The sequence below is a fragment of the Camelina sativa genome, chromosome 6, assembly GCF_030686135.1.
Source record: "Camelina sativa cultivar CO46 ecotype springtype chromosome 6, ASM3068613v1".
NCBI classification, from domain to species: domain Eukaryota; kingdom Viridiplantae; phylum Streptophyta; class Magnoliopsida; order Brassicales; family Brassicaceae; genus Camelina; species Camelina sativa.
In genome coordinates this window covers 17,875,555-17,901,576 of record NC_141885.1, presented here as the reverse complement: position 1 = coordinate 17,901,576, position 26,022 = coordinate 17,875,555, and the positions used below count along the sequence as shown (strand labels likewise).

At 36.4% G+C, this 26,022-nt stretch overlaps 4 protein-coding genes and 2 pseudogenes across 7 annotated transcripts; 1 reads left to right on the top strand and 5 right to left on the bottom strand.

The window, feature by feature from the left end:
• Positions 1 to 372: 372 nt before the first annotated feature.
• On the bottom strand, positions 373 to 2,367 carry LOC147942752 (U-box domain-containing protein 39). Its single transcript, XM_087453232.1, has one exon. The coding sequence runs from the start codon at positions 2,173 to 2,175 to the stop codon at positions 568 to 570; it is 1,608 nt and encodes a 535-aa protein (XP_087309358.1). The 5' UTR covers positions 2,176 to 2,367; the 3' UTR covers positions 373 to 567.
• A 2,934-nt stretch (positions 2,368 to 5,301) lies between these two features.
• Positions 5,302 to 7,712, top strand: LOC147942751 (vacuolar protein sorting-associated protein 29-like; annotated as a pseudogene). The gene is made up of 4 exons (XR_015559167.1): positions 5,302 to 5,435; positions 5,888 to 6,045; positions 6,586 to 6,723; positions 7,291 to 7,712. The product of XR_015559167.1 is annotated as a vacuolar protein sorting-associated protein 29-like (transcript).
• A 54-nt stretch (positions 7,713 to 7,766) lies between these two features.
• LOC104790987 (uncharacterized) lies at positions 7,767 to 9,746 on the bottom strand. The gene is made up of 5 exons (XM_087453231.1): positions 9,400 to 9,746; positions 9,258 to 9,307; positions 8,878 to 9,001; positions 8,667 to 8,765; positions 7,767 to 8,548 (listed from the first exon to the last, which is right to left on the bottom strand). The coding sequence occupies exons 1-5, from the start codon at positions 9,590 to 9,592 to the stop codon at positions 7,932 to 7,934; spliced, it is 1,083 nt and encodes a 360-aa protein (XP_087309357.1). The 5' UTR covers positions 9,593 to 9,746; the 3' UTR covers positions 7,767 to 7,931.
• A 2,253-nt stretch (positions 9,747 to 11,999) lies between these two features.
• LOC104790986 (ABC transporter A family member 8-like) lies at positions 12,000 to 16,439 on the bottom strand. 3 transcript variants are annotated; one of them, XR_015559175.1, is made up of 18 exons: positions 16,305 to 16,439; positions 15,912 to 16,224; positions 15,781 to 15,845; positions 15,563 to 15,707; positions 15,348 to 15,467; positions 15,145 to 15,269; positions 14,878 to 15,036; positions 14,635 to 14,797; positions 14,417 to 14,542; positions 14,245 to 14,328; positions 13,814 to 14,160; positions 13,522 to 13,722; positions 13,289 to 13,391; positions 13,116 to 13,200; positions 12,899 to 13,027; positions 12,712 to 12,817; positions 12,532 to 12,620; positions 12,000 to 12,396 (listed from the first exon to the last, which is right to left on the bottom strand). XR_015559175.1 is itself a non-coding variant. In XM_010516783.3 (18 exons), exons 1-18 carry the CDS (start codon positions 16,374 to 16,376, stop codon positions 12,118 to 12,120), a joined length of 2,718 nt encoding a protein of 905 aa, XP_010515085.2. In that variant the 5' UTR covers positions 16,377 to 16,439; the 3' UTR covers positions 12,000 to 12,117. The 3 variants fall into 3 exon arrangements, 2 of the variants coding, with proteins under 2 accessions (XP_010515085.2, XP_010515084.2); XM_010516783.3 differs by having other exon boundaries at positions 13,289 to 13,398; XM_010516782.3 differs by having other exon boundaries at positions 13,289 to 13,398; positions 15,781 to 16,224.
• A 395-nt stretch (positions 16,440 to 16,834) lies between these two features.
• Positions 16,835 to 21,802, bottom strand: LOC147942750 (ABC transporter A family member 7-like). Its single transcript, XM_087453230.1, has 16 exons — positions 21,491 to 21,802; positions 20,811 to 21,174; positions 20,638 to 20,717; positions 20,412 to 20,556; positions 20,087 to 20,206; positions 19,864 to 19,988; positions 19,614 to 19,772; positions 19,350 to 19,512; positions 19,146 to 19,271; positions 18,963 to 19,046; positions 18,531 to 18,877; positions 18,251 to 18,451; positions 18,028 to 18,137; positions 17,818 to 17,902; positions 17,583 to 17,711; positions 16,835 to 17,457 (listed from the first exon to the last, which is right to left on the bottom strand). The coding sequence occupies exons 1-16, from the start codon at positions 21,569 to 21,571 to the stop codon at positions 16,963 to 16,965; spliced, it is 2,814 nt and encodes a 937-aa protein (XP_087309356.1). The 5' UTR covers positions 21,572 to 21,802; the 3' UTR covers positions 16,835 to 16,962.
• A 3,190-nt stretch (positions 21,803 to 24,992) lies between these two features.
• LOC147942749 (ABC transporter A family member 7 pseudogene) lies at positions 24,993 to 25,631 on the bottom strand (annotated as a pseudogene).
• Between the last annotated feature and the right edge of the window lie 391 nt (positions 25,632 to 26,022).

Below are 26,022 nucleotides of genomic sequence, written 5' to 3'. Positions count from 1 at the left end.
GTATGACGTGTTCGCATGACGAATCGCATGGTGGTGACTGGATCACATGACTTCAGGGAAAACAAATGAACGATTGTAGATTATTCTAACTTGTAACGTTGACCATATAATTCTATGACCAACAACTAAATCTTCGTTCCAAATCTTACATTTTACATTTTTTTTCTAATATCAATAAACACTTCATTTTTTTTTACAGATAAATAAATAGTTTTGAGATTTTTCCCAAAAAAATAATATATATGTACATAGTTTTGAGATGGGACACATAATTGACAATATACACACCACCCCCCTTCTTGAGAGGACTTTTTGTTTGTCAACGACCTCACACAAGTCACCCATGAAACACGAGTAACTCTAATACAAACATTGTAAATTTTTGTCGATTCATTAGAAAAGACAAGTCAAAGAAGACTAAAAATACAAATTCACTCCCAAAATTATAGTCACTAGAAAAAGAAAAAAAAACATTACAAAGAGTGAAAAAAAAAACAAAAAGAAACTTTGAGAAATTGTTTTTACTTTTTACCAACAAGAAAATAAAATAAAATAAATAATATAGAGCTAAAATTGAGACGAATAAGCGAAACCCCCTTTTTGCCCTCCTTGTTGAAACTGAGACCGGCTTAGCCCACTCGCTTCCAACATCTTGTTCCACTCACGCGCCTCCGCACCTTCACCAAACTCCCTATCTCCGCCTCTCATTGTCTGCAGAATCTTCGCCGCCTTCTCCTTCAACCTCCCGCTTCCGCTCTCGCTTTCCACAATCTCCGTCAAAACCTCCTCCAATCCCACCTCACTCGCCAATCCTCTAAACCTCATATTCCCAACACTCAACGTCAACAAAGCCCCCACGCAATTCTCACGCGCCGCCGCCACCTCTGCCTCAACTCCTCCCCCACCACTTTCTCGCAGTTTCCCGACCAATATCGCCACCGCATTCCCGTCAAGCATAGCTCCTTTCCCTTCCGGACAAGCCGCTATGTTACATAGCAACAAAAGTATCCTACTCGCCGATTCACCGTTTCTGATCATAGACAACATAACCGGCACCGCACCGGCTTTAACCAACCTATTCCGGTTATTCGGAATCAACGACAGATGATAAAGCGCGAGCGCAGCATCCTGACGCGCTCTCTCACTCTCCGACGATCGAAGCGCGTGAAGAAGCGGCTCAACCGCACCGAGAACTCCAATCACCATCTTGTTCTCTTCCTCAACAGCTAAACTAAACAAAGCACCGATCACATGCTCTTGCGCCTCCGTCGATCCCGATTTCAAAACATCGATCAGCAAAGGAACGAACCCTGACCGTACGATTTTCAATTTGTTAGGTTTCTCCAACGAGAGGTTGACCAACGACGCGGCGGCGTTCGTCTGCACGACGTTGTACCGTGAAACTATCAAAGATCGGAGTAACGAGAGGATCCGATCAGTACAGAGCGAGATTCTCGTGCTCTCGTTTGATCTCGTCGTCTTCCTTAGCTGAATCAGACCTTGCTCGTGATCGATCGTGTCTACACTGCTTAATTTGTTGTAGATCTCTTCTTCTTCCGGTGACATCGGAGGAAACGATGAGTAATCCGATGAAGAAAACGAGGTAGGATTCCGGGTCGTCGAGTGATTAACGGGTCGGGTTTGGTGAAATGGAAGAGAATTGCTTGAAGATACTGCGTTTCTTGAACGAGATCGAATCGCTCCCATCACAGAATCATAATCCGAATTCGAATTCGAAGCCAGCGGTGGTAAAATTTCCGATTTAGAGATCCGATGACCCGGACCCGAACCCGAAACCGTATCCATACGGGTACGAACAACACCTTCGACGTAAGCGTAATCAGGAGGACGAGGGTGGTCCATTTTGTTTCTATCGCAGTAGCTGAGAATCGTTGATCTCATGGCGAGGTTTGGGATTACGGTTGATAAATCGGGTTGAGTACCGTCGTGAAGCTTCGGAGCAAACCCGAGGTTACGGCAAACTTGGACGGAGACACGCTCGAAGGTTTGACCCGAAGCGACGACTACGGGATCCGACATTAAAAACCCGGTGATGGGACAGAGGAACTCCGTTGGGGTTTCGCCAGGGTTGTTGTTTTGCTGAGGCATAGATGTGGCGGAGGCTGAACGGTGGTGGTGAAAAGAGAACCATTTGTGTCTACCGGTCTCGCCCATTTTGGATCGAGACACAACTTGAAGAAGCGAAAAAAAACAACGAAACTAAACGAATCTGAGAAGTTATGTAAGAGATTTTTGACTTCAACGTTTTGAGATTTTTGATCGAGTCCAAAAGATTCTCTCGTTGATACTACTAACCAGACTCTCTTATAATTACTCGTTTTTTTTTCTTACTAATAAAACTTACAGTAGTTAGTATATTTAATGATGACGATAAAGTGATAATGATTGGATTTTTTGTCGTATAAAAATAATATAGGATATTCGGATTTCTTTTATACAATACTACTACTAATTATCTACAAAATCAAAGTTATTTTATGATTTTCGATAATAATTTCAATAACTGATGTCATAACTATTTTATCTAAACAGTTTTTTTTTTCTGTGGCTTGATTAAACAAATTTGAAAATCTGATAATGACCATCTGTGTCGTTACATTTCTAGATGACATTCACAGTTTTTAGTTTCCACAATAAAATTGTAGACCATTGAATAAATCTTGTAGTGGACAAAAAAAATAAGGATTACGGAGGGGGAGGAAATATAAAACTCTATAGATTATGTGCAATTTGTGTTTTAGTAAGTCAGAATGATTGTAAGATATAAGTAAATTGTCGTTGACGAATATAAACAAATTGAATTGATTCATGCGCAGCATCATGATGAGGTGATCGACAGTTCAAGGCGTGTTTACAAGTTCTCTACCCCGTTGGATAAGAAAAGGTATTGAATTAGAGATTTTTTTTCTTCTCATGGTTCCATTGTGTTGACTATATTATTAATGAAAATAAAATGATTTATAAGCTTTAGTTTGTCGTCGTCTCTGAGAGAAATCATTTAAACACAAGAGGGAATAGAGAACGAAACCAATACCCGAAGAAGAAAGCAATCACGATTCACAAAGCAAAGAAATTAAATAGAGATTTGGACGTGGAGACCATCTTCGACCTCCTTTCCACGGACCACGGTATATAACGATTGATTATAATTTGTCTCTCTTATATCAGTTTGAGCAATAAACAAGGCACATCTATATGTTAATAATAACATGTTTAAATCAAGAGACTTCACCAACAAAGTAGCTGCCATGGCCAACAAGATATACTCTTCGAAGATATATATCTTGGACAGATATTGCCATTTTTTTTAGTGTTCCAAATTTTGGATTAGGTCCTTACAATATGTAACATAAGAGATTGACCTTGATTGATTCTATGCGGATTGTGAACTTCAAATCTCAGAAACCGAAATGGTGTTAGACAACTTCAAACCTCAAAAATCTATTTTAGTAAGAAAATGATACTTTAAAAAAAAAAAAAATACTTCTTACATAATAGAATCTTATAATAAAATATAGCATGTTGCTGTGAAATTACGTGCCAAAGAAATATGCCACAAATTAAATGTTTCATCTGTTTCATGTTTCATGCCATATATTGTTCGTCTTGTTTCATGTTGACGACCTAGGGGGCAATTGTATTTTTTTTTCTTGCCGATAGTGGGAAAATATTATCTATAACTTGAAGCTTTCCTGATAATTTTGTATTACTGTTTTGACAGAATGTATCAAGGCAAGTGGTCTATATAATGTTTTTTAAAATCACGTGGAGAATTAAAAACAAGTTTGTAGCAAAAGAAAATAATAATAGAAATTGTCAACTGATTAATAATTAATATACATATTGCATTCATCCATTTCTGTCAAAAATATAAAATTACAATTCTCTGTACTGAGATTCTTTAGACATTCAAGAATATACATTGTTTGTACCAAAAAAGAGTTCCTATAATTTATGTTTAGAGACACAAATTCGTGGAATGGATCTGGTGTTTATACGGATATCTCATTTGATATGTATAAAGATGAGGAAGCTTAGATGATTGGAAGGTTGCTTTACGGAGACTTCATCACTCTCTGTTCATTTTAGAGGCTTAGCCTATCAGGGCATTGTCGACTCTGCTTATGTAGCCGATTTTAAGACTGATTTTTCAAGACAAATTGTGGTAACCATGTCAATCCCCCATATTAGATCACTGTTTGTGTTCTTTGTTCCCCAACATTATCGTTAGAACGATTTGAGAAAAGTGATCTATAGTGTATGCAACTGTTTTACTACTGCATGTAGGTTATTTTTCAGTTGGAAATTATATACTATGAAAGAAAACTTAATGTCTTTTAAAGAAATGAAGGATAATTGGACAGTTAATTACTAATCCTAAAAATAATTGTATGTAATAATGTATTCCTTGTAGAGTTAAACACTTACAAAAATTATTTACCAGTCTTAAAAAGAATTGTATGATAACCCTAAGGAAACTATACAACTAATCACTAATTCTGAAAGAAAAACATATAATTTTTCTTTTGTGAAAAAGACATATTGTAAGAAGGAAACTATACAATTACTTACTAACCCCTAAGGGGAAAAGTATTATTATTACTCTTCTTTTAAACTGATAAATTTAATCTGAAAGGATTTTATTAATATTCATTTTAAAAATATATATTTATATAAGAAAATTATATAATTAATTACTAATCATTAAAAATATAATAACAAATTATCTTTAAGAAAACTATACAATAAATTACAAAACTAAAAGAACAAATATTATTATTACCTGTTTTTAATGAATTACTTTTATAAAAATGTTATAAATTACTATAATCCCAGAAAGAAAAGGATTATAAATATTCCATCTCTATATTAAACAACTAAAGTTACTTCATAATTTCTCACAAAACAAAACAACTAGGTTACTTCATAATAACATCATCCGCCCTTCAACTTCGTTTTCTTGGTATAACTTTTCTTCCTTTTAAAAAATTGTTGTTATTTTCATATGATCATGTATAATTCCATGGTGGTGTCAAATTTTACATCCGAATCAATCACCATGATCATTAGACAAAACTTTTAACTTACTACTACTGGGAAATGATAAAATTTGTTCTAAACACTTTCTATATCCGGTTTAAATGTGGGTTTGGTTTGGTTCTACAAATTCGGCTACGGATGTGATGAAACCGGGTATCATACGGCGTCGTGTAGTTTATGTTTCTTTTGCTGAGAAAAAAACAAAAAATAAAAACGAAACTCTAAAGAGCGATCATGAGAGAGAGAGAGAGAGAAGAAGAAATAAAGGATCTTCTTTTCCATGGGCGATCGCTGAGATCCCCCTGACGAACATAGCACAAAAATTGTCTTCAATCACGAATCTGATTCGATATTTTATTTGAGCCCCTGATCTGGTAAAAGCTCGATCTTCTTTAGTTGCCGCTTATAACTTTGGGCCTTTGGGGGGAAAAATCATCTACCTTTGTATTTCTTCTGTGGTAAGAATCAATTAACAAGCCTTTAGTCTCTTCAACGCAGCTAGTGGTGAAGTATTTGTGTTAAACCACATCTGGGTTTTGTCTTAATTGTGTCAAAACCAATTTTTTTTTTTTTTTTTGTTGGCTTTGCTTTGGCACTAAATCTTATTTAGGTTCGATTTTTGTGAAAGAATTTAACAGTTTTAGTCTACTGAAACACGTTGGTGTAGTGATTATATTGGAAGGAATTTGGAAATTATTCCACAATTTTTATTGTTTGATCTCTCATTGACTTTTGGTGTTTGATATGCTTCTCTACCCAGATTCTTTATGCTTTAGTGTCACAAGTGATAACTTTGATCTTTGATTGGTTTTTGTTTTTATTGAAGGTTTATAATTTATAGTGGAAGTTTGGAATGGTGCTGGTATTGGCATTGGGGGATCTCCATGTACCCCATAGAGCAGCTGATCTACCTCCTAAGTTCAAATCAATGCTTGTCCCTGGAAGATTCAACACATCATCTGCACTGGAAATCTCTGCATCAAAGTAGGGTTTTCTCAAATTATTAATCTTTACATCTCTACCATGCTTTGTTTTGATTATATGAATTTTGGTTAAGAGTCTATTTTCGTTCTGAATACCACAAGTTTGTCTTGTTTGTGCGTTGTTTTGAACTACATTCTTACTTGGTAGTTTGAGATTTACCGGAAAATGGAAAAGGAGACTCAATTGTTTGATGTGGAGCTTGTTCTGCATCTTATGGATTTTGCAGATTTTAATTTATACCTGGTAGTGTGAGAGTCGTCGAAAATGGGAAGAGGAATTTCATTACTGTTTTGGTTGGATCAGTGTTAGTTTTAGATTTGCTTGAGCAATGATGGACTTGTGAAGGGATTAACTCAGCAGTGATTAGTTGTTTATGAGAATTCAGTGATGCCCTTTTAGTTGGAAGATGTGTAAAGAAGTTTGTGAGGCGTTTAGTTGATAACCCATCTTAGAGAAGTTGCAGACCTGATTTGTTCTTATGCTGTGAAATCTTTTCTGGTTTATGTTTGTGGTAAGCTTAACATTTTGTGACTGTTTTAGGAAATCCATGATTACTTGAAGACTATCTGTCCTGATTTGCATATAGTTCGAGGGGAGTTTGATGAAGATGCACGATACCCTGAGAATAAAACCTTGACTATCGGTCAATTCAAGCTGGGACTGTGCCATGGCCACCAGGTTCAGTTTTTCTTCTCTTGCACATTTCATTGTGAGCATGTTGCAGCATATCAATATTCCCTAGTTGTATCATACACCATCTGTTTATCAAAATTTCGATTTAAAAACTAAATTTTGCTTGCCTTTACTTCATTGCTTTGTTGGTTTGTGTCCTTACCCAGTGAGTTTCAGTTTTTGCTCGCTTATTGCTACATGCATGATAATGTAATCAGGCTCTGACTGTCACATCAAATAGTTTTTCTCTCAGTCTTTACATTGTCATATGATAAACAATGATACATTGCTTTTGTCTAGATGCCTCTAATCTACACTTGCCTATTCATGATAAAGAATGTGTTTAAGAATAGTAAACGGGAAAGTCAGTTTAAGCACCGTTGATTTTTCATGTCAATGTTTTAGACTAAAACTATGAAAGAGATGACTCGTTTAGGGTTTGATTCTCTATGTACTCATTAAATTTTGTTTTCTGGTTCTTCCACGTTCCTTAGTAAGCAATGGTTTATTAAACTTTATGAACTTACTTGCAGTGGTATGAAAAAGAGCTTCTCTATTTTGCTGTATGTACAGGTAATCCCATGGGGTGATCTAGACTCACTCGCCATGCTTCAGAGACAACTCGGCGTTGACATACTTGTAACAGGCCATACCCACCAGTTCACAGCCTACAAACACGAAGGAGGAGTGGTCATCAACCCGGGATCTGCCACCGGAGCTTACAGCAGCATTAACCAAGACGTTAACCCAAGCTTTGTCCTTATGGACATCGACGGCTTCCGAGCTGTGGTTTACGTCTATGAGCTAATCGATGGAGAGGTTAAAGTCGACAAGATCGAGTTCAAGAAACCTCCCACCTCCAACTCTGCTCCTTAGTCCATTTAAAAAAAAAAACCTGAAACCGTTTTATGTTTTTGTCTGAACTCACTCCTAAAAAATTTGGTACTTTCTTGTGAAAAATAATCTTTTAATTTAACAATTTGGAAATTGAATCACATAGTACAAATATTATGAAAAAATTAATATTTAATTTGAAAAAAATGAAATAATTTGCTGCAAAAGTCGAATAATTTTATTGTCATTACCACGAACTTGTCGAATTATTCATCTACAAGAGATTAAAAAGCATAATAAAATCGATCCCCAAATTTATTATTAATCGTGATAATTAAAAGCCCTAAAAACCCGACCCGATTCGATCTAACCCGACCCGATTAATGAGCGGTGAATCTGAAGAGCATAACATGCAAATAAGTCTCGCCGGGGTTCACAATCTGCGTCGGGAAATTCTTGTGATTGACGGAATCTGGGAAGCCTTGAGTCTCCAAACACAAACCTCCGTATTTCCCATAAACCGCTTTACCTTTTCCGACGACGCGTTTCAACATGTTACTCGTGTAAAACTGAACGCCAGGCTGGTTCGTCCACAGCTCCATCTTCCTCCCTGTGATATCCTCCGTCACAACCGCCGTTTTCCTCAGATGTTTCCCGATAGGTCCGTCGATGATGTAGTTGATGTCGTAACCGCCGGGTAGCTCGTGGATCCGGCTCCCGATCTCGCGTGGCTCGAGGAAATCGTAAGGTGTTCCGGCTATGGAGGTGATTTCGCCGGTTGGGATGAGTGTGTCGTCGACGGGAGTGATTTTATCGGCGAGGAGTTGGATTTTGTGGGAGAGGATGTCGCCGGAGTTGTGGCTACGGAGGTTCCAGTATGTGTGGAGGGCTAAGTTGATTGGTGTTGGTTTGTTTAGTGGCTTTGCTTCCATTTTAACTCCGAGTATGTTTTTACCGATCATGTACGTCACTTTCACCGTCACGTTTCCGGGGAAACCTTTTGAAAAAAATAACCAAAAAATTAAAATTACATTTCAATTGGTTATATATTTTGTTGGTAAATTGGAGAGAGTAATTTTATGGGTTAGATGGTACTTTTTGGTTTTTTTTTTTACCTTCTTCACCGTCGAAGCTGTCGTATTTGAAAGTAATGTGGCTAGTGGGAACGTAGCTTTGGACTGACCAAATCACATCACTGAATCCCTTTGTACCACCTGATTTTTGTAAGAAATTGATTAGTGATAACGTTTTTAAATAAACATAAATGAAATTTCCAACAAAGGAGTAAGTGAGTGAGATCAAATTGAGATAAAAAGTAATAAATACCATGGAGAGTGTTATAGCCGTCGTTGGGACTGGTTTTGTACAGTTGACCATTTAACTTGAACTGAGCACCTCCTATTCTATTAGCCACTCTTCCCACTATTGCTCCAAAATAAGTTGTATCATTCTACAATAAAAATATCCAAAACCGAGGAAATTATTATTACTAAATTTGTTATTTCTAACAGTAAAGCCTAATATCAACGTGGGTTGTGATGAGTCATTGGTTTTGGATTTTAATTATATAAGTGGAGGATATCGAATAACGTGACAATGCTTTTTGAGCCGAACATCTAGGTTCTATCTAAAATTAAAACCCAAAGTTTTGACCAAAAATGTGATATAACAACTAAAAGATCAGGAAAAAGTAATTAATTAATTACCTTGTAACTATCAAGACTATCAAATCCAAGAACAACATCATCTTGCTTTCCTGTGAATCATCATCATAAGAAATATCAGATTTAAAACAGATAAAAAAAAATCAGAAGAGGCAGAGAGGAAGAAAGAGACAGAGAGAGAGACCATGTCTGTCAGGGAGGAGAAGAGAGGTCATGACAGCACCATAGTTAGTGAAGGTAACACTAAAGTTTCCTCTGGTGAGCTTATAGGTTTTGATCTCCTTTTCACAGAGACTGTAATCAACACAACAACATAACAACACCATCAAAACAGATACACTCAGAACGTGTAATGACGACGATGTCTTCTTCACCATTTTTTTCAGATCAATCAAGATCTACTATTGAGTGATGAGAGAGAGAGAGAGAAATGGAAAAAGAAAGAGAGATAATTTTGGATTTTTCTTCTTGTAATGTGTGTGTATCCTATTTATATTACTGTGGATGAGAGAGATGAGACTATTATATTTTTTTTTTTATAAGAATCTTCTTTGTAATTTAGATTTGCTCAGAAGATATTTTAGTTGACAAAATAAATTAGTCATTTAAACCATTTTTAGTATTTTTTAATTGTTCTATATTATTTTGTAGAAAAATAATTTTAAGATGTATGTGTGCGTGCTCGTCTCACTGTATTGTTTGAATACTTCTATTTATTTATTTATTTATTTATCACGATTAGATTTATTCTATTTTAGTATATACACATTTTCTCTCTTTTTGAATGTTTCTTTCGTTTTTACTTTTTTTATTTATTGAGTTTTTAGTATGTGTGCGTGCTCGTCGTGGTCACGAACAAAGTCCCCCATTCATAAATGCCTCCCACGGAGGCACGGACCACTTGCCTAAATGGTAAAATTTCTAGAATTTTGATTTGTACGAACTCTCTGGTTTGAAAAGTATATCCGAAATGAATTTGTAGTTTTTGGCAACCAGAGTAAGTTTTAATTTCCAAACCATTCGTTGAAAATTTTAACCACTTAGTTAATTATAAATTATCTTTTAGACATAACTAAAACATTCTTATGCTTATGCCTCTCAATTGTTGGTGAAGGTTTTGTTTTGTATATTTTATACCAAACGTTTTTGAACTTAGCTCCTGCAATCGTATAGGTTTCCTCAACGTTTGTCTCCTTATTATTCAGAAAGAAAAAAAAAAATTTGACAAAGTAAATTTTATTTTGATCGATAAAGGAAGAATAGACCAAGAAGCATAGGAATAGGGACAAATGAGAGTTAAGAAAGCGATAACAAAGGGATAAGATGAAGAGACTCGTTTATTATTCGTGGAATATATTACGTCTAAAATGAAGACTATCATGATCATTGAGTTTCCCTTTTTAGAAGTTCGTATTAACTCTTTACGAAAATAAATGATGCTGAATTTTTTTTTTTGGTCGGAATAAATAAATGATGCTGATGCGTAAGATATAACTATTCTTGTTTTTTTTTTTTTTTTTCGAAAAAGAACTATTGTTGTTAGAAATAACAAATTTAGTAATAATAGTTTGGTATAAAATATTGTTGTTAGAACTATTGTGAGTGTGGAATAGTTTAACAAATTTATTATCAGGCAACTTTTGAGTTGAAAATCTTAGAAAGTGATAATAAATCAATTCAAAAGTTGCCTAATCGAACTAGTGATAATAAATTTGTTAAACTATTCCACATTCACATGTATATTAAAATAAAATTATTGCATCAGTCACAAATTTGTTTAAAATTTATAATGCATTTTTTGATTAATGGATTAGTCACTATATATATATATACGTATATACTATTTTTATCTGCCATATCTTTGAAGTGATGAAATTTTGTCGTATTACTGTAGTTTTTAATAACAAAATCATTTAGACAGCAAAAACGCAGGTGAGTAATATAAATTAATTGAGAATCTTAGAAGTGTCACGTCAAAAATATCAAAAAACGACAAGATGAATTTAATAATTTGATTAAAAAAGAGTTGTTTTCTCTTAATCACAATCATAATAAAACTAGTCATTGTCAAAAAAAAAAAAATCATAATAAAACTAGTTGACAAATTTTCTTAGTCCGGTTGTGTATATACAATTATGCATGCTTCCTTCGTATTAAGAGCATATAAGTGGCTAGAGACAGTTATATGAAATATAATTTGTGACTTTGAACTTGAGATAAGACGTAGAAAAGATTGAGATCGATCAAGAGAGGACATTGAAAACATTGTTAGTTAAGAAGTTTGGGTAACCTTTACAAAGACATCTTCAAAAGTTGTCTGCAAGTTTCCGAGCCACCACCGGAAACATTATCTTTACCCTCTCCAATGCATGAAAAAAATGGTTTCTATTAAATCATCCACAAACAAACAGGTTATAAAAAATCTCATAAGATATTTGTAAAATTTTATATTTTGTATATACATTTAGAAGGTTACACACTTATTTGAGTGTATCTCAATATTTTAATTTGTTTAATAAGGTTATATTGAAAGAGAGCATTTAAAAAAATTGTTGTGGGCAAGTGACATTCTAAAAAAACTTATTTTTCATGCAATTTAATACCATAACAAAATAAATACAGTGATGAGCTCTAACCTTGACAAAATGACTTTTCCTTTTATAAAGTTTTAGGAGTCAGAAAGTGGACAAGATTTGACATTTGTAGAACAAAAATATTTGTAATAACAAAATTAATTAGAAATCAAATAATATAAGAAAAATTAGAAAATCAAAACACTGTAAGTAAATAATGGAATTTTGTTGAGTTATCAATTGGAGTAATAGTTGTTTAACATAAGATGAAATTAAGATTGAGATTGGTCAAGAAGATATAGAAGACATTGAAAACGTTGTTAAATTAGCTAAGAAGTTTGAGCAACCTTCACAAAGACATCTTCAAGAGTTGTGTCTGCGAGTCCCCAAGCCACCACCGGAAACATCATCTTTGCCTTCTCCAATGCTTGAAAGACCTCTGCGATCTTCACCTCTTGCTTTTGAAGCTCAAACTTCTGAGTCCCCGCCGTTCGATATATCTTCTTTGCATTCTTAGAAATAGTATCCACTAATTGCTCCACTTCTTGCTCGTGTTCCTCTGAAGTTGTCACAGTCAGTATATAGGATCCTCCATATCGACCCTTCAACTGTCATTAAGGTTTTAGTTAAAGACTGGCTCAAGTTCAGGTTTTGAAATAGGTCGTTAATTCAGTTATTCTCTGTTTATAACGATTTTTAAGTATATATATATATATATAAGATGTGTTTTCGTTATACAGTACCTCCTTTGGATTGCCTATGCATTGCAAACTACCATTAACGAAAATTCCAAGACGATCACATAAAACTTCAGCTTCTTCCATTGAATGTGCTGAAACATAAAACCAAAGCTGAAGTCTTTTTGTATGTTTGTATGATGACATTATATATGTGGCAAACCAAAGGGAGATATGAACACTCACTCGTGAGTATTATCGCCCCTTTTTGTTTAGCCAGTTTTACTACATCCCATAAACTCTTCCTCGAGGCTGGATCAAGCCCGGTGCTTGGCTCATCCATGTAAACAACCTTGACAAACCACAAAAGACATTACAGAAAATAATCTTATCATAGACGATCTTAGATACCAAAAGAGGTTTTTCAAGTTACTTTGGGGTTTCCTATGAGAGAAATGGCAACGCTGAGCCGTCTCTTCATCCCTCCACTGTATTTCCCAACTTGTCTCTCACCAACCCCTCCATGGAAAAGGTTGACACTGCGAAGCGACTCTTCGACAGCCTAATTAAACCCGAGAAAACGATCAATCAGTTTTTACTTTTATACACAAGTCATTCACAAACCAATCTCGTCAAAACATAAAAGTTACTTGTGTCAAGACAACCCCTTTGAGATTCTTGAGCCTTCCATAAAACAGTAGATGTTCCCTTCCACTCAGTTTCTCCCACAAGAGACTGCAGAAAAATCAAATGAAATGGACTAAGAAACAGGACAGCCTCAAAGTAAAAGAAAGGAACAGAGATTATATATAGAGATATTTACTCATGTTGTGGACAGACTCCAATTGTTGTATATATCCGGTCCATATCGGTTAGTATGTCAAGACCTTGGACAAATGCTGTGCCAGACGATGGTTTGATGATTCCTGTCATCTACACAGAAACATTAGTACATATGCCAAAGAGGTTGTCTAGACTCTAGAAGATGCGAGAGATTGCACTCATTAACAGTTGGAGTTTATTAGACATAAAAGATTAATATTCAAACGTACGGACCATGTTGATGAAAGAAGTTTTGCCTGCTCCATTAGGACCAAGCATGCCAAAGCATTCTCCTTGATGTAAAGCCAGAGATAATCCTCTTACCGCAACTTTCTGAGGATTGCCATCCTTACCTGAGTACACCTTCTTGAGATTATTGCATAAAACCGCGCAGTTTGCCGATGATTCAAGTAGATGCTGCTCTACTTTCTCCCTCTGACACCAAAAAAAAAAGATGCATACAAAATCTTACTCATCCTTGTCAATGTTCAAACTGAACTTGATCTTCTTATCTCTCTTAATTTACCTCTTGACACACATCTGGTTTTTCCATTTCAACGACAACTTTTGAAGTTTTGTTGTTAGAGAAGTAGTGATGTTGTTTCTTCTTTGAAGAGTTTTGTCGTAGGAAGAAGAAGAATGGATGTTTCCTAGAGTAAGTGCTTTGATCAATGTAATATGCTGAAACAAGAAGTAACAACCACTCAATGAGCATGATACAAATAACTTGTTTCATTCCATTATTCTCAAAATCTCTCCATCGCATTCCATCAATTCCGCGGTAATCTCCCTCAAATGCAGACTGTGATAACTCATATAGCCCGCGGTATAAAGTAAATCCAGGGTATAACTCCATTGCAATTATCCATCCTCCTAGAGTAACAACAAAAAAAAATCACATGATGAATCATAATATATAAATCTAGCGAATGGTCTGATTCGGGTTTAAGAACTTACTTGGAAAGAGAGGATCTTCCAGGAAGAATTGGAAAAGAAAGATTCCTAGGAGACCGGTTCCAAAGACATATATGTATGCTATAACTGAAATTTCAAATGAAAAATGTAATAGTTCTTAACGAACTTGGTTAATTTGACGAATCTTGAATCATAGCCGGGATAAATACTAAACCTGTAGCCGTTTTAACATCTGAAAACATTGCAGAGGCTAAAAAGGCGAGTGATATTTGAAGATTTATGTATATCAGGAAGAACACAAGTTGGATACTAAAGTCGTTAAGCCTAAAGAAGTTTAACCCTGCAGAAGACTAAAAGCATCAAGAACTGACAAGGAACATTATAAGATTTCACAGGTAACATATTGGATAGAGTTTGAGTTATTCTTCTTACCAATGGCTGAACCGAATATAGCGAAGCACAACATGTAGAGAATTGATACCAGAAGAAAATAAGTGTATGAAACTATCCAGTAAGGAACATCACCAAGTCCATGCATTTTCATTATGATTCTTAACCTCTGTTGTTTCTCATAGACCAGTGTTGTTAAGATCACCTATAATATGATTCAACCGATCAAAGCCGAGAGTGAAGAATGATTTAAAATGTTTTCATTCTGATAGTGTAAAGACTTACAGGGAATAATAACAGAATGACCCATGTGAAGAAGAGTGGGCCGATTAGAGAGGCGATATCTAGGCTCAGTTTAGTCTCTGGTTTAGGCATTTCCTTGACATAATCAAATAGTATCTTTGTCTCAGAACCTTTTAGGAACTCAAGATATGCATTAGATGCCTGAAAACGTTACAGAAAAAGAAAAAAAATACAAATATGAGATTAAGATTGTGTGGTAATTAAATGATAACATCTATGTTTGTGTAAAGGGTTAAGCACAAAATGCACCAGATTAACTAAGCGAGGGACTCGAATCAGAGCCATAGGTCGAACCACTGTATCGTTCTTGTATGTGGAGTTGTACCAAACAGAAACATTGAGATTGTTGCCATTTGTGTTCTGAAAATCAAAAGCTATAAAATGCAAAGAAGTTAAGACATAAAACACTAGCTATTATTACAAAGAAGTGAGATGAGGTGATGAGAATAGACCTCCAGGAAACTCATTGATCTTCTTGTTTGGATTTCCTTTTCGGTAGCCCTTAAAAAGCTCGCTGTTCACATCGGAAGAACTATCCACCCACATATTTAAGCCTTGGACACATTTTACCTCTAAACATAAGAGAGAAATCCTCTGTTTTTATAAGAGCATTCTTGAAAAGATTTTAAGATTTTGATATTGTAAATGGGAAGTTGTTTTGGTATACCTTTAGGGAAAGCAAGAGGTGATTGGTGAGTTAAGGTTGAGAAAGAAGAGTTTGGTGAGCATTCATGTTGGATGTTATAAATGGGAAGATCTGAGATGAAAGCAGAGTCCATATGATTGGTGTATGCAGGGAAAGATGATGAGCCCTGCATATCTATTATAAAGTCAGAGAATGAGAAAACACAAAATTGTATAACCAAGATGCTACATTGCACTTACCAAGACATAATTGGCTAAATTTCCATCAAATTCAGATGATTTGCTTTGCATATTTCCCATTAGAACTGTCAAAACAAACAATTTCATTGTCACATAAGAAAATAAAATTAATATCCCATTAGGGTTTATACCTTTTCCGAGGGACTGATTCTTTCCGGTGAAGAGAAAAGTTGCAGGAAAAGAATGACTCGGTTGTGGGGTCCTGGCTCGGTATTGAGGAGCTGGGATTTGAAGTAACGGAGTCCATTGTGGTGGATTAGGAATGGCGCAAAACGCTGCTTGCTCTGAAGTGGAATACCTTAAGTCACAAGCTTTCTCTTTGCAGCCACATTGACCATGAACGTCGTTGAATTGTGTGTCGAAGAGCATTTGGACAACAAGGAGAAGTAGACAGAGGAAGAAAGGGATCGTGATGAGACGTATATTGCTCCATATGTTCCGTCTCTGCATCAAAGATAAACGAAACTTTATTGTAAAGTTCTTACTCTGTTTTAGCCATTTTAGTTGTTTAAGTATACTGATACCTGGAAAACTAAATTCTTCCTAAGTAAAGCGTCGGCTTGAGTCAAGAAACATGCAGGAATCGAATCCGCCATTACACTGAATGTGAGAAGATTTGATGGACTCGAATAAATTTTCAAGAATCTCTATTTCTTAGATGTGCATACTAATCTAGTAGCTTAATAACAAAAATATCAAGACTTGAGATAACACGTTACTGAAGTGGCATATAGGTATTGGACAATGGCACTGTATTTTCTTGTTAGTCATTGCGTCTAGGTCAAGTAATTTTAATTCTTGCATCTTCTCACCCAACAAATTTACTCTTTACCAAACCTATATAAACATGAATATAATAAAAACGAAAATTTGGCTTTTTTTATGACTACAATTTAGTTGTTTATTGCCACAATTTAGGGTTTTCTTAAGGATCTCGGATTAATCCCAATTTTTATAAACCGTTTATGAATTTCGAAACAGAGTAAGTAAACCAATGCTTAAGCCTTAAAGGTTGTTGTGTTGTGTCACCTGCTTAAAGGAGCTCTAGTATTCATTTCATGTATAATCTCATTGAAAATTCACGAGCTTTGTATAATATTTTCCAGTAATATACATGATATCTGTGGTAGCAATTTGACAAAAACAAATATTATGGACAACACAAGTATGAATCTAATAAGATCAAGAGAACACATTAAAGGCTTGACCGGTTCTAGCAACCTTGATGAAGACATCTTCAAGAGTTGTATCTGCGAGTCCCCAAGCGAAAACCGTGAAGTTTCTCTTGGCCTTCTCCACCGCCTGGAACACCTCTGAGATCCGAACCTCCTCCTTTGGAAGCTCAAACTTCTGAGTCCCTGCGATGTGATATATCTTCTTGGCGTTTGGGGAGACTTCTTGAATCAGCTTCTCCACTTTTTGCTCGTGTTCTGAAGATGTTGTCATTGTAAACACATAAGATCCACCGTACCTTCCCTTCAGTTCTTTAGGGTTGCCAATGCATTGCAAGCCTCCGTCCACGAAAATACCCAATCGGTCACATAGAAATTCTGCTTCTTCCATTGAATGGGTTGTGAGGATTATCGCAGTGTTTTCTTTAGCACGCTTGATGACAGTCCATAGGTTCTTTCTCGAGGCTGGATCAAGTCCTGTGCTTGGCTCATCCATATAAACCACCTTCATAGGCAAAATAAAATGAAATCGAAATCCTTAAGCTTCAAAGAGATCAACTCTCTAGGTGTACTACTTATAAAGGTCAATGGTTACTAAGTGTAACAAGGGATTCTTAGACAATGGTGTACCTTAGGATTCCCAATAAGCGATATGGCTACGCTCAGCCGCCTTTTCATACCTCCACTGTATTTCCCAGCAGGTTTGTCGGCAACACCTCCGTGGAAAAGGTTGACACTCTTAAGAGACTCTTCCACAGCCTAATGTGAGGTCAATAACGATGAGAGATGGATTGAGCAACCGTAAAATTGTATCTTTTGATAACTTTTGGAGTAATATAGAAGGGAAGTAAGATTGATAAATTACTTGGTCGAGATCAGAGCCTTTGAGATTCTTAAGTCTTCCATAAAACAGCAGATGTTCCCTTCCTGTCAGTGTTTCCCAGAGCAAGCTGCACAATAAGAGAATGATTACACAATCACAATCACAATTACAATTACACAATTATAGTGTGGAACAGTAATAAACTGTTTATTTGTGCTTTCTTGGCTAAGAACAAAATGAAATGAAACTTACTCGTGCTGCGGGCATACACCCATGCTGGTGTACACTCTGTCCATATCGTTGCATATATCCAAACCCTGAACAAGCCCTGTCCCAGATGTTGGTTTCAGGAGCCCGGTCATCTGGTAATACATTACATATTAGTAACGCTACAAGATTATAATCATCGATCAGCCATTAGAAGTAGAATCTAAGCTCCATTCAGCTCAAAAGATTTGTCCATTTGGATACTGACCATATTGATGAAGGAGGTCTTGCCTGCACCATTGGGTCCTAACATGCCAAAGCATTCTCCTGAAGGCACTGCAAGAGATAACCCCCGGACTGCCAATTTAGGCGGGTTCCCATCTCTACCAGGATACACCTTCTTCAGGTCGTCACATACAATCGAATGGCTTGTGCTCGACTCAAGCATCAACCGCTCGACTTTTTCTCTCTGATTCGGATAAATCTTTTATCAGAACCAGAATTATCAAGAACATGAAATATATATACTGTGAATCCTTTTGACATACCTCCTCAGTAACATCTGGTTTCTCCATCTCAACAGCGACTTTGGAGCCTTGCCTCTGCAAACTAGGCCTTCGCAAAGAAGGAGATTTCTTTAAAGGGTTTTGCAAGAAGAACAACGGGTCTTTTCCGGATGAAGAAATCTTATCGATATAGTATGCTGCAATGAGTGCGAGAAACCACTCAACGATAATGATGTAAAAAACATCATCCATTGCACTATCACTGAAATCATTCCACTTCATCCCATCTTCCCCTCTCAAGTTTCCCCGGAATGAAAATTGTGCGAACTCATACAGCCCACGGTATATGGAGAAGCCAGGATATAACTCCATGACAAGAATCCAGCCTCCTGGAAAAGTATAATTACATCGCAATCTTGATCAGTTGTCAGAATAAACACATAAGTATCGTTCTTCAAGATCATAATAACTTACTAGGAAATGATGAATCTTCAATAAGGAAGTTGAGTAGAAACAAGCCCAAAAGTCCAGATCCAAACACGTATATGTAAGCAACAACTATGTTCAAGACATATGAGAAAAAAAAAACTCATTAGCTTGTTTTAAACCCCAACGACTTCTTGATCAAATTCAAGAAGCACAATGTTAGTTAAGTACCTGTTGCTGTCTTGACCTTTGAAAATAGAGAGGAAACTAGAAAGGCAAGGGCGATTTGCAGATTTACATAGAGAAAATAGAATACGAACTGAATGCTGTAGTCATTAAGCCGGAAGAACTTCAGTCCTGCAGGGAACCAACAACTATAAAGACACAGATTGGAAAAACAAGACCTGTATATATTGAGAGAAAGGCTTCAGTTACCTATTGCTGACCCAAATATCATCAGACATATAACGTATAACATGGATATGGTAAGAAAGTAAGCATATGAAATCATCCAATATGGACCATCTCCTAGCCCATGCATTTTCATTATAATTCTTAGATGTTGCTGTTTCTCATACACTAATGACGACAAGATCACCTGCAAACAAATGGCTCTGAATATGAATTTATAGATCACTATACATCAGAGTGAATATTTGTGAAATAAAACGTAAAGTAGTCTATTGAATGCAAACTTACAGGGAACAGAAGAAGAATAACCCATGTGAAGAACAGGGGACCAATCAGAGACGCGATGTCCAGACGAAGACTTGTTTCTGGTTTAGGCATTTCTTTGGCATATTCAAACAACATCCTTGTCCCTGGGCCTAGTAGAAATTGAAGGTAAGCATTTGACACCTGTAGTTTCGCAAAGTGTAAGCCTCAGTTCAATCAAGAAATCAAAAAACATATTGAGGATGTCTTTAGAGTACATAAGTTATTTTCTTACCAAATTGACAGAGCGAGGAACTCTGACCAACTTAATAAGTCTTCTTCCTGCATCGTCCTTGTATGTTGAATTATACCAGATGCGCACATTGAAGTTATTCCTATCCGTGTCCAAGAGATCATATGCTAAGGGAACAAAAAAATCAGACAGGAAGAGTCAGAAATCTCATATGTGCATATAAAAGCATTGTTATTGTTATAGACTGACTGAGAAGTTGACCAACCTGCAGCAATCTCATTTATCTTCCCCTCAGGATTTCCTTTCCGATAGCCCTTGAAAATCTCGTCATTGACCTCTCTGGAGGTATTTCTCCAGAGATTTAATCCTTGAACACATCTTAACTCTGGTTTTGACACAACCATTAAGTTAAAATGACTATACAAGAATTTTTCCTCAGAGGACAATTTATAATGTTTAACAAAATTGGAATAGATCATAGAACTCAACCAGATGACATTAGACTAACACTAATATAAAGAGAACTAAAATTTGAGTATCCCTCTAGTTGACATCTTATAACATATATGAGATTGAAAATAATTCAATACCTTTGGTAAAATTGAGAGGTGGTTGTCCGAAAGAGAATGGTAAAGAAGCATTGAGAATGCACCGAGGTTGGATACTGTAGATGGAAAGATTTGAGGCAATCCCTGAATCAAGATAGTTGGTGAAATCTGGCTCAGCTGTTGTACCCTGAAACATATGGGCTCAAACAAAAGCTAAGAAACAGATTCACACAGTGGAAACAAACAGATTCCAACAACGGAAACTCACCAAGACATTATCAGCTAAAGTACGCAAAAGGTCAGTGGAGTTATCCGGTATAGAACTAGTGAGCAGATTCCCAGACACAGCTAGACAAAAAAAAAAACATAAAAACATAAGTTCCCCACTGAACACAACAAAGAACAAGGGAGAAAAAGCAAAAAAAAAAAAAGGAAACATACTTCCTCCAAGAGAACGGTTGTGTCCAGTAAAGAGTATAGTCACAGGACAAGTCCCTGTCCGTCTACAAGAATCATCATTAAGATCTCTAACATCGCGGCTTTCAGGGCGCGGGATTTGTAACAACTGAGGCCACTGCGGAGGACTAGGGATGGAACAAAAGAAGGCTTGATCCGGAGAAGAATACTGTATACCGCAAGTGTTTTCGAGTTTACCATCCCCATTCGTGTCAACCAAATCGCAACCACATCGGTTATCAGCAGAGTTGTTGACTTGAGTATCGAAAAGGAGCTGTATCAAGACTAGGAATACGCAGAGGAGGAAAGGGATCATGATGACCCGAACATTGCTCCATAGATACCGTTTCTACACCCAACGCAATATTCACACAAAAGACGGAAATAATCAAAACTACCATAACATTATATCATGCCACCTTTATATAAAAAATTGTAGGAAAATCTGTAATTATGTTGGATAATCAATAAAATTTAGCCACTAATTATATTGTAGAAACTGATCCATCATCATCAAGTTCCCGAATATAGAAAAAAAAAATAATCGATTAAATCACAGAACACAATCTATCTCTTACTCACATTAACGTACGTAGACGAAACGAACACTGTTATGAAATGTAATTAGATACCGTAGAGGAGAAGAAAACGAATTATATATATACCTGATAGACTAAGTTTTTCCTAAGTAAGGCATTGGCTCTTGTTGAGAAACTGGCAGGACCTGGATCCGCCATTGAATTCATTGATGAAAATTTCTTCGATTTCTCTGTTTCTTCTTTATTGTTTGTTAGGTTTTTTTGTTGTTTGTTTTTTTGGGTTAAGAGAAATTATAAATTGAATCCTCCTAAAGTTTTGAACAGAGAGAAGGGAACAAATCATAAATCACCGCCTTTTGGGTTTCTTCTCATATAAAAGAAGCAGGCGGAGAGAAGAGAAGAGACCAACTGTGAGATTGGTTTGGAAGTTACGATATTACCCTTATGCACACGCTTTGCTAAGTACGTTTTAATTAGTTACTTTTTTTTCTTCTCTAAATTATAGTTATAGGGTAATGATTTTTATTTCTTAGTGGTCAAATAAAACAACAGAGAGGTAAATTAAGTTCAACGAAATCAAGAAAGCGACTATATAATATGGGGGTTAGGAAAATATTTCAATGTAAATTTGGCAGGAAGCTATGTGGAGGAGAGTGTGGCCGGCCAAATAGATTCTACAACTAGTGGAAGAGGTTGAGTTTCAATTTATTTATTTATTTGAATAAAAGTTTTTGTTTTGGGATCGTAGATGATTAAAGGCGTCATCTCAGACGTATTTTTACGTGTGAACGCGATTGATTAAATTATTCTATTATATTGTCTCACGTAAAAGTATCTGGTAATTTAGGTTGACTACGATATTTTTTGAATTTGACCATCTTAATAAACTAAACTAAAAAGAATAGTTTTGTTCAGATTCAAACCTATTCTTTATCGAAATAAAAAAAAATTCAAACCTTTCCAATGTGGCAGATACTTGGACATGAAGCAATGCATGATTCGAACCGAAAGAAAATGATTATATATTTTATTATATGAAATTTGGTTTTTAAAGTTATTAAGTCATCTGGTGACATGAATGTTAAAGTTATCGATTAAAGGTCAATACACGTTCATAAATTTTGTTTTAAATTTTCAAAAATTGAATCATAATCTCTAACTAACAAGGCTCACCGTTTCAAGAGTGGTTTCTGCTTTGATTGGTGATGGTTGGATAAGGAAGGTCTCTTTGGGGCTATTTCTGAGAGTTGGGAGTCTGAAGAAGGCTTGCCGACGGGCAATCTAGTGGATAAGATTATTAAGTGTCGAAAGGCAATTTTTCGGTGGAGGAAGGCACAAGTCCCATATGGGCGAAAATCAATTGAAGATTTAAAAGCCAGATTGGTAGTGGTTAAGGCGGATCATGCTAGCTTTGTCGAAGACATCACGGCCTGACATGGCAATTAACAGAAGTGTATCGGGATGAAAAAGTGTATTGGTATCAGAAGAGTTGAAGCTGGTGGATGAGGCTTGGAGAACAGAATACCAGTTATTTTCATGCGCAGACAAAGCAACAGCGAGGTAGGAATCGTATTGTTGGTCTTCATGATGGAAATGGTATTTGGTCCACGGAGGAAACAAATATTCAGCATACAGCGGTTTCTTACTTCCAGGGGTTGTTTACCTCTTCGGATCGCTCTGACTATGAGGCAGCACTCGGCGAGGTTCAACCGGTTATTCAGGGGAGATACATGATTTACTGACTCAAGATGCCTCATGAAAAGAGAACAAGGAGGCTCTGTTTATGATGTACCCTGACAAGTCCCCATGTCCATATGGTATGACAGCTCTTTTTTACCAGAAGGCGTGGGCCACTATTAAGATCAAATTTAGTGTTTTTGGTTACTTCTTTTTTTTCAGAGTGGGGTTTTTGATAAACGGTTGAATATGACAAATATTTGTCTTATTACCATGGTGGATAAACCGATTAGGATGATTGAGTTGAAACTTATCAGTTTATGTAATATTGGATATAAGATTATCTCAAAGATTTTGTGTCAGCGGATGCTCTCATTTTTGCCCATTCTAGTCTCAGAAACTCAATCGGCATTTGTAGAGGCGGTTAATTTCTAACAATATTTTGATTGCTCAGGAAATATTTCTAACAATTTCTAACTAATTCCTGGGATATGGCTTTGCTTTCGTCCACTTTTGAGCCGGAAGATGTTTCCATCATTTCTGTTATACCTTTAGGACTTTCGAATTCCCCGGATATGCTGGGATGACATTTTACAAAAACAGAAACTTATACGGTTAAATCTGGATATCATATCTTATGGCAAGATATACCGGCTCGGGTTCCCTGTGGTCCAGATATCACACCGCTTCAAACTTTTGTCTGGAAGATCATGTGCCCTCCAAAAGTAAGGCATTTTTTATGGCAAGTTATAATCGGGTGTGTCACAGTCACCTCAAACCTTCGGCGACAAGGGATGAGTTGTGATCCTGAGTGTGCGCTCTGTGGTTTTCCGGTAGAGACAATTAATCATGCTCTCTTCGAAATGTCCCCCGGCGAGACAAGTTTGGGCTTTATCCTCATTTCCAACGATGCCATGCATTTTTCCTTCTGAGTCAATCTTTGCAAATATGGATTTCTTATTTTGGCGAATAGAACAAATCCCTAACCCGGATGTGTATCCTTGGATATTGTGGTATATTTGGAAGGTTAAGAACGATAAAATATTTTCTAATTTGGATTCAAATCCGCTTGCGATTTTGCATCTGGCAGAGGATGACTCTAAAGATTGGTGTATGGCACAGCTGGACGACATGGTCGACATATCCCCCAGGGTCCCACGGGCCATCTTTGGTAGTGGGCATGGTCTAGCGGTTTGATAGCTCTGTTACGAGTTATCATTGTTTTGTAGATGGTTCTTGGAAAGCGACAGACCTATATGCTGGTCGTAGATGGTATTGTACGACCTTCACCGAAGTCTTACGCCTCTTCATGTAGAGATGGAGACCCTCGTCTGGGCGATGTGATGTATGATTGGCATGGATAATCAGGATGTCGTTTTTCTTACCGATTGCTCTGACTTGGTGAAGATGGTGTCTTCGCCTTCCGACTGGCCCGCTTTTAAGCCGTATCTAGAGGAGATTCAAGTGGACAAAGAGGAGTTCAGTTCTTTTTCTTTAGCCTTAATCCCTCTTATACATAATGGTAAAGCAGATAATCTAGTACGACGTGTTCGTTCAGTTTTGCATCAGGTTACCTATGTAAACAATGTTCCTTCCTGTTAGCTCTTTTGAGCTTATCAGTTGTTGTTAAAAAAAGAAGAATCATAATCTCTAACTACTAAACTATACCCTAAATATAAAATAAAAAACCCAAACCTAAATAGAATTTTTTAAATTAATTTTAAATATTGTAATTGGGTCAAGTAGTGTTAGTTTTGGAAATCTGTAAAATGTCTTCTATTTTTGTCTATAAAACTTGTTTTAATGCTATTTTAGAGTATTAATAATATAAAAATAAATAAAATAAATTAATATAATATGTTGAGGCCAAAAAAATAAATTAATATAATAAGTTTATTACTACAATCTAGTTGTTTATTACCACAATTTAGGTTTAAGCCTTCGAGAGCTCTAGTAATCGTTTCAAGTATGATTTCATTCAAAAGTAATTGCTTGTATCATATTTCTAGTAATATACATGAAATTTGTGGTAGCAATTTGACATAGACAAATATTTATAATGGACAACAATAACACAAGTATGAATCTAAGAAGATCAAGAGAACACATTAAAGGCTTGACCGGTTCTAGCAACCTTGATGAAGACATCTTCCAGAGTTGTGTCTGCTAGTCCCCAAGCAAAAACCGTAAAGTTTCTCTTCGCCTTCTCCACCGCCTGGAACACCTCTGAGATTTGAACCTCCTCTTTTGGGAGCTCAAACTTCTGAGTCCCTGCGATATGATATATCTTCTTGGCATTTGGGGAGACATCTTGAATTAGTTTCTCCACCTTTTGCTCATGTTCTGAAGATGTTATCATCGAAAACACATAAGATCCACCATACCTTCCCTTCAGTTCTTTAGGGTTGCCAATGCATTGCAAGCCTCCGTCCACAAAAATACCCAATCGGTCACATAGAAATTCTGCTTCTTCCATTGAGTGGGTTGTGAGGATTATCGCAGTGTTTTCTTTAGCACGCTTGATGACGGTCCATAGGTTCTTTCTCGAGGCTGGATCAAGTCATGTGCTTGGCTCATCCATATAAACCACCTTCAAAAGGAAAAACATATTGAGGAAGAATTTGTTAAGCTTCAATGAGCCTAACTCTCGAGGTGTGCAATGTATAAGAGAACAAGGGATTCTCAGAAAGTGACGTACCTTAGGATTCCCGATAAGCGATATGGCTACGCTCAACCGCCTTTTCATACCTCCGCTGTATTTTCCAGCAGGTTTGTCGGCAACTCCTCCGTGGAAAAGGTTGAAACTCTTAAGAGACTCTTCCACAACCTAATGGAAGGTAAATAATGATGAGAGAACTGTAAAATTAATCTTTTGATACCTGTTGAAGTGAAGTAAGGTTGAAAAATTACTTGGTCAAGATCAGAGCCTTTGAGATTCTTAAGTCTTCCATAAAACAGTAGATGTTCCCTTCCTGTGAGTG